Here is an 8,160-nt window from a genome sequence, read left to right as displayed (position 1 = left end):
GTGTGTGTGTGTGTGTGTGTGTGTGTGTGGAGGCAACACCTGTGGATTGTAGAGTTCTGTTTGTGATGGGGTCTGGCGGCTTTTGTCTGTCTGTATGGTCTTGCCTTCCTTTGAGTGGGCACAAACTGGTGGATGAAAATGTTCACACGTGCTCTAAGACGGCGAACCGCCACGCTCTCTGTCTCGCGATTCACCCGGCGAAGCCGGGTATTCCTCTAGTTATTATATAAAGGCGGCGTAAAACATACATGGAGGGTTCTTAAAGATTGTTTTAACAGTCTTGCGCCAGGTAACATATGGGCCGATGTTGTTGTTGTCGTACCCAATCCTTACTGTGTACGGCCTTCAGATTACTCTGCACTTCATTAAAACACTTCGGTCGGCTCAGTGGCTTATCATTTCTGGCTAAGGCCCTGCATTTGTTTTATGACGGGAAGAGTCATGAATTTGCGCAATAAGTATTTTGGACATCCCGAGAGTGTGCGCGAGTGTGTGTGAGTGTGAGTGTGTGTGATAGGGTGTGTGTGACGGTGTGTGTGTGTGTGTGTGTATGTGGTTTGTGTGTTTGTGGTGTGTGTGTGTGTGCGTGCGTGTGTGTGTGAGTGTGTGCGTGTGTGTGTGGCGGGTATGTGTGTGTGTGTGTGTGTGTGTGTGTATGTTTGCGTGCGTGTTTGCATGAGTGTATGTATGTGTCAATGCGGGAGAGCACAGGCACGCGAAATGCGTGCATAGCATAAGTTGGGGTACGAATAGGTTTTGCAGAGTCTATTATGACATCTGGTGGTCTTGGTAAACGAGACTAATTATTTAGCATTACGTGAGGGAATTAACTAAGAGTACGTCATTACAACATGTTGTGATGTCATCGTGTTCTTACACACGAAGTCTGTCAGCCGACTTGTTGGGAGAGCTTTTTGGCGCTGAGTTTTCAACATTCTTCAAAAAGCTAGAAGCCGTGGATTTGTCTCGCCTGCTAAAGCGTGTTTCACTCTGGAACTGTGTATTTTGTTACTGACGGTAAGGATGTATTTCTTTGTTTGTTTGTTTAATATCGAAACTTTAATGCTTTTTCTCCGTCGCGATATAACCTTCGTGGTTGAAAACGACGTTAAACATCAAATAAAGAAAGAAAGAAAGAAAGAAATGCTTTCGTCTCACCATTAGTTCTGTTGATCGCATAAAACGTCAAAAAGTAGAGGTTTTTGCGTCAATTTTGAGATATGCCTAGATAAAAAGCGTTATATTTCAGCAATAACAGGGTGCATTGCTTTAAAACTTTCAGCATACTATTTCGACATTCACGAAATACTTTCAGAAAAAACTTATGTAGGCCTACAAGTTCAGGTATTTATGTTCAGATATTGTGCAACCTATCTGAAAAGAGTTTAAAAAACCCGTTACAGGTTTGAATATTTGCATACATCTAAAATAAACAAAACAAAATATAATTTTGCGTGGATGCACACAAGTAATACAAAAGTTTCATTTGAACGTGAGCACCGGTGTAAACTTGGATGTCATGTAAACACGAATGACATTATTTGGATTATTGCTGTACAACAGCGATGCCCAGTCATGCATGATCGCAGCGTGTTCAGAGACGCACTCAGAAACAATCGCTTTCTCTGGAAAACAGTTTAAAATTTCTTTTTCCTCGCATGTGTTTGGAAGACTAGAACCTTTTAATTAGTGAGTATGTTCAAATGAACATGTCGTATCCCTTTTAACAATCAGTTTGACATCGACACCCAGTCTTTAGCTAGTTTCGAGTGTACTAAACTATGTGCGTCTCACCAGCAGTCAATGTTTTCTCCAGGTTCTTGAAACGTCTATCAGCGTCTACAGAAGATGACGAGTTACACAACTACTCTCTCCCATGTCACCTTCGACCAGAGTACCCCGCCTGCCACAGACGACCCAATGACTTCAGTTTCAGGGTCATCCATCACTGGCGACAATGATTCTGATGATGAAAGAGACGTCTTCTTGCATGGGGAAAACCTGAAGTATATATCTTCCTTAGCACCAGGTATTACTTATCTCTCTGTCCTCATAGTGCTTGGTCTGGTGGGCAACACCCTCGTCTTCGTGGTGTACTACCGGAGGTACAAACCCAGCGTGAGCCGAGTGTACATCCTGGCCATGGCTGCGTGCGACTTCCTGAACAACGTCCTGGTCATCCCGATGCATATCGTGTGGGTCACTTTCCGCGTCACCTTCTACGCCACGTGGGGCTGCAAGGCCATCTTTGTAGGCAGCTCGGCTTTCGTTCTCTTCACGATGGCCATCCTAGTGGCCGTGGCCGTTGACCGCCAGAAGGTCATCTGCACGGACCGACCTCGGGCCCTGGGCTCTTTTCGCGGCGCGTACAAGGCTGTGGTCATTTCTGCCCTGTTTTCGCTTCTCGGGGCCTGTTTCTTCGCTGAACTCGCCGGGGATCACATTATAACGTTCCCACACTCTAACATCACGGGAGTCGGGTGCGCTACCGCTGACAAATATCAACACACTGCGTTTGCTAAGGTCTACAATGCGGTTCTGGCTTTGGTGTACATTGTGTGCGTGACGATTATAGTCGTGTCGTACGCACGTATCGCACGCTATTTGTGGCAGCACCAGGCATCCACGTCCAGTTTATATCTGCGGTCTCGTCGCACTTTCCCTATCTCCAACCCTCCTGGTGCAAGTGTCAAACCAGTTCCTGCCCGTACATCCCTGATGCTGTTTGTCTTCACTGTGGTCTTCATTATCAACTATCTCCCCTCCCTGGTTGTAATCTTCGCTTTAGATGCGGATCCAAAGACGTCCGAGGAAGACCTGAAGAAGAATGTTCGCTTCATTTTTTTGCGATGGCATTTTGTCAACAGTGTCGCCAATCCCTTCGTCTACAGTTTTTTCTCCTGCAAATTCCGAAACGAGTGTCGGTCTTTATTTGGTTTTACAGTCGAACGTGCCCTTACGACCACCTGTGCATAAAGGCCACCTGAGACCACCCCAAAGGATCCTCAACAGTTTGTACTATATAAATCACCTGTTCATAAAGACCACCTGCCTGTCGAGACCAAAGACTACTCAATTTCGGTCGCAAATAACAGTTTCAACCTGTCATGGAAGACCACTCGATGTCTTTTCTAACTGTGGTAACAAACCCAATTTACATTACATGGTAGAACAATCCTATCTGCCTCTCCTTTTTCGTGCTGGTGAAAATGAGGTCAAGTATGGGCCACAGCAAATGTATTGTCTGACTGATCTCATGAAGACTTGACAGTCACTCCTCGACCCCCTCCCTCCCCCCACCTCATCTATCTCAAGAACACATCGCAACACATTCATCTCCAGTGACACGTCAGCCCCCGGGCATCTAGACCGCCAACTGCAATGAGATGGCTAGCTTGTGACGAGTGACTGGCGGTTATCTTTTGATATGATATGAGACTGGTCGTTCCTTTTCTTCCCTGCCTGGCTGGACAAGTAAGCAGTGGAGCAACAACCGTAACTAAGTGGGTGGTAGACGACAGAAGCAACAAGGAACTAAGTCGATAAATATCGACAGGGGGCCGACTAATGGTTTAAATGTGAAATGTGTGTATAATAATGGGTGTGGGTCTGAAATGAAGTTCGGTAGTAGTTAACATTTGTTTTGAATAATTAGTGGTATTTTGACAATGTGGGTAGCATGGAAATGTAAGCATTTGAATGTAAGTCTTAGGTACCATTGTACCCAGGAAGAGAGACCAGAGATAGGAGTAGGTTGCAATAGCTTGTGTGGTCTTTGAGTTTTGTTTTTGGAAAGATATTGTTAAAGAAAAAGAAGACAATTACAGTAATGCAATGTTTATTGTGAAAACCAACGATTGTACAAAGAACATGTGGAGCAACATTATGTCTATGATGATGTGAAGAAAATTAGTTATGATTTATACTATTATTATTTAGACTTGAGACTGACAGTGTTGTGACGAGCGTTGGCTAATGGTAACGAGTACATATGTGTGTAGTTGTGGTGTGTGTGTGTGTGTGTGTGCGCGTTGGTTTGGATTATGGGTGTAATTTGTGTAGCCAAGTGGCCTGCCCCGTCTCTTTGTGTGTGTTATCTCCTGCCCGACCCAGTTGCCTCCCCTGTCTATAGCTATTCCCTGTGTGTGTGTGCTAGTCACATTGGGTTTACCTTTAAAAAATGCCCTTTGTGCTAAATCCCTAACTTGAAATGATGAGAAGCAGCAGCGTAACCTCTAACCATCAGTGCCTAAGGAGTGACTAAATAATACCTGGTTGTCTTTGTGCATTGTACTTTATTGGGTGTTTACTATCGTAGGGTAGACCCTGACCGGATGCATTTCTAATCTCTTATCTCAGATTTAGGTGGTCGTTATGTAATGTGTCGCCAGGCTGTCTGGGTATTATGGACTCGGCGTTTTGTCAAGTGGGTGTCATTTCTTTTGACAGGTTACATCTTAGAAGATGCCAGGTGGCTTGGAGGTTTTAGTCTCTTACCCCCCCCCCCCCCCTTCTTTGTAACTGGTTGTAATCTAATGAGCCTTATCCGGTGTGCGTAATATTTCCGGTGTGTGACACCCCTGTAACGATTTCTGCCTCTTTAACGATCCCTTTCATTTGGCAGGCAATCTTAAGTAGAACGCCCCCCGTTGTCTGACACCTAGGTAGCCTTCCTATTGGCTATTGGGAATCGGAAGTGGCCAGCCTTTAAAAGGGAGAGCATTAGGCTAGATCAGCAAACGCGTTTAGTTTCATCGAGCGAGCTGTGGTGCTCCCTTGTTGACGTGAACGGTCGAAGCGCTGCCCAAATTTGTCGCGAAGTTTGTAAGCCGTCGATCGCGACTTGTGGTGTTAAATTGCGATACCTGTGCTCTTGTGTTTACTGTTTCTTTCAAGTGTGCTCACTGAGGAAAATCTGTAAGTAACTAAATGCTTTATTCATTCCTTTTGCTTCATTCTTATGTTTCATTTGATGCTATGATGTTTGCATATGTACATTTTGACGCTGATTTGGTCCCGGGCGATGTCCGACCGGTCTCGCGTCAGAGTTGATGACGCCATTTTGATCTATCAGAGAGATGTGTTTTCTAGATCAGTTTCTAATTACTTTTATGATTTGACGCTGAAATTGAGCGTTAACAACCTCTAATATTTGATGACCAGTTGTTCTAAAGTTGTTTTAGAGTCTTGTAAATTAAAGACTTGTAAGGATCAAGTAAGGCAGACTCGTTCTCATACGTTTCGTTTTCGCTGAGAAAAAGCCTGTCTCGCAATATTTTATGTCGAGAAGACCCATGTGTATCGTTGCGATCTTTTTCCCATTTTCATCACATATTATTTCTGGAGATCAGTAAAATCTGAGTAGTAGTCGGTTAAAAGCCCAAAGTTAAGCCCCCAGTGCCATTGGCCCGTAAAGCTACCTATTTACGATTTAGGCGCAGAAACCCCTACAATTGATGAACGGGAATTATGGTTGACACATATATTTTGGGTAATGAACTCGATGAGAAAAGCTTGTCCCACTAAGTCGAGTAGACCTATGTTAGATCTCCTTTGTACAAGGACAGTTTAATAACGATGAAGTCACTGTCCGGTAAGGTAAGTCGAACCTTTCTCAGATTTCGGTTTTCGATGAGAAGGGATTTGAATACTTTGCTGGACGGAATTCCGCTTCGTAGCCAGTTTGTTGAGGAACAAAGAAGTTCTCAGTTTTCGCTTCGCTGAGGATCGTTCTTTGTTTCCAGCACTGTAACCGTAACTTTGTAGGCGAAGTGTACAGCAACATGACATGCTTTATAAAGGTTTGTGATGCGTTACGTTTCATGTGTTTTATCATGTTGCTGCATTTCAAGCCGTATGTCGTTGACGGTTGATTGGCTGATGTAAGAGTAGTGTCCGCCATTTTTGACCGGCGTCCCCCGTGTAATGATGTCAGAGCGCCCCCATTCCCCCAGGTCCGCCCCTAATACACAGGTACATGGCTTACCTTCCCTATCTTTTGTCTGGCTTTGTGTGAGCCAGTCATGTTATGTATTCTGTCCTGTGTCACTCTACTGGTTCTACTCTGTTTGTCACATGCATTTTCATACTCTGATATTTTGCTAGTCTTCATTTGTATTACCCTTTTACCTGTACATAATCTTATGAGTTTTGATTATCATTCCTTTGATGAATTCAGGCATGAGGATGATAGAGATCTTCTGAGTTAAGATCTCAGACAATAGGAAGATATTGTCTACAGGATGCACAATTTTGATTGTTAATTCTCATGTTGCACTTTAAAGGCGCTTGCCTGCAGAAGAACTTTGCGACTGATAGAAATGAACATTGTGTGCAGTCGCGCTTGCACTTAAAATGTGTTTGCCTACAGAAGAGCTAGCGACTGATAAAAACCTAACATTTTGTGCAGTTGCATAGGTGCATAGCAGACTTTTAATCTAAAGCGATATGATTTAGTCGCGTTTCCCTGTAAAGTAATAGACTGTTGTCTAACGCTTCATTGTGAAGCATGAGAGCTTGCGCTTATCCCATGCCTGAGTTATCTTTCTTATTCTTGTCGTTATTATTCAACTCGATGAAGATGTGTCTTCATGGCGATGAACACGCTTAATAATAACAATTATTTTGCAGTTGCGGTTCATGCAGTTGGTTAATTTATGTAAAGCATGTTCCTATGCAAGGCTTAGGCCTAAGGGAAGATGTTGGTTACTTCCCTTGACATTAGCTGTTGTGGAGTTGTTTAACTCACTGTGAATTCTCTTTCAGAGAATGCTGTGTCTGCAGGATTTTGGCTAGATTGTTACTTGTCTATATTTGTCATGATTATTTTGACAAATGATACAATTCATTGGTTTATGCTTTGTATTATGTCATGTGTGACTTAGAAGGCATGTTGTTTATACTTGTATTTTCTTTTCTTTTTAGTGCTTTCTTCTTTACACTGCTTTCTGGTTTGCACCAGAAATACATATTGTTTCTGGTTTACACCAGAAATTCTGGTTTCATATTCATAGTTATATTTCTGGTTGATACCAGAACTCATAGTTTATATTTCTGGTTTGCACCAGAAATACATATATTGTTTCTGATTCTGGTACTGGTAGATACCAGAACTCATAGTTCCTATTTTTGGCTACTAGAATAATTCATAATTGCTATTTCTGGTTTTAGATGTAAGCATTGCTATTTCTTGTATTAGAGTTCTGTTTATTGTTTCTATTTTATAACTGATAGCATTGTTTCTAGTTGCAACCAAATTTAGCTAAACTGTTTTGGAATATTTATGATTTGGATAAGCTAACTGAGTGGTTATTTTTAGTTACATTTCCTTCAATAAAAGATAAGTTAAAGCAACCTCTGTCTTCGGTGTCTTAATTGTATGCTCCTCTGCCTGTGCTATATATCCTTGTCCTTCCACCCGACATTCCCACATCTGTAAAACAGATGTGACAGTAATAATGGAGTTCACATCAGTGAGGTTAGTTTGAATAGGAACACACGCACGTTTTTGAAAAAAACAATATGAAATTTTGAACCATGAGATCTTTATTAAATAATAAACTGAACATCAGCAAAACATCAAAGCAATTATTAATAAGGTTTGAAAAGCTTGACTTACTACGTTAAATAGTGGATTGAAGGCTGAAAACGTCATTTATAAATTACATCTGAGATAGGGAGGGCGGGTGGGGGAAGTGCTGAAAGTGTGGATGAGAATTAAACAAAAATATGCTGAGTGACAACAGGGAGGTTAAAGGCTGCGCCCTTTTCGTAGTGTTCATTAATCAATTCCTATTGTTTACATGTGCCAATAATGTTATAAAACTGTACCTAAGGGGACATAATAACGATTGGCTGTAGCTTTCGAACACAGAAAAAATTATTTCAGCATTGCAAAGTGGTTTTGATAGTGTCCAATGTAAACAGAACAGTCTCAAAGTGAAAGTGGATGTTTTCTGGAAATTGCGAAGTTAACAAGAATACCGGCAGAAAAGCGCGCTTTCCTGCTTAGCACAATACGCTACCGCACTAATCTGGCGTGTCAATATCACTACGTTTTGGACGTGGAAGGTGAGCGATTTCCTTCCGCCCTCAGCTAATTCAAGAAATCACCCCCCTCCTAGGTACACGTGCACTGAAGTTAACCTCTGCTTTGACCTG

At 42.4% G+C, this 8,160-nt stretch overlaps 1 protein-coding gene across 1 annotated transcript; it reads left to right on the top strand.

Moving 5' to 3' along the window:
• The first annotated feature begins 899 nt into the window (after positions 1–899).
• Positions 900–7,443, top strand: LOC138980686 (orexin receptor type 2-like). The gene is made up of 2 exons (XM_070353594.1): positions 900–1,017; positions 1,817–7,443. The coding sequence occupies exon 2, from the start codon at positions 1,849–1,851 to the stop codon at positions 2,974–2,976; it is 1,128 nt and encodes a 375-aa protein (XP_070209695.1). The 5' UTR covers positions 900–1,017; positions 1,817–1,848; the 3' UTR covers positions 2,977–7,443.
• Positions 7,444–8,160: the final 717 nt, after the last annotated feature.

This window comes from Littorina saxatilis, linkage group LG11 (genome assembly GCF_037325665.1).
Source record: "Littorina saxatilis isolate snail1 linkage group LG11, US_GU_Lsax_2.0, whole genome shotgun sequence".
Classification (NCBI taxonomy): Eukaryota; Metazoa; Mollusca; class Gastropoda; order Littorinimorpha; family Littorinidae; genus Littorina; species Littorina saxatilis.
This window is presented reverse-complemented; position numbering and strand designations above follow the sequence as displayed.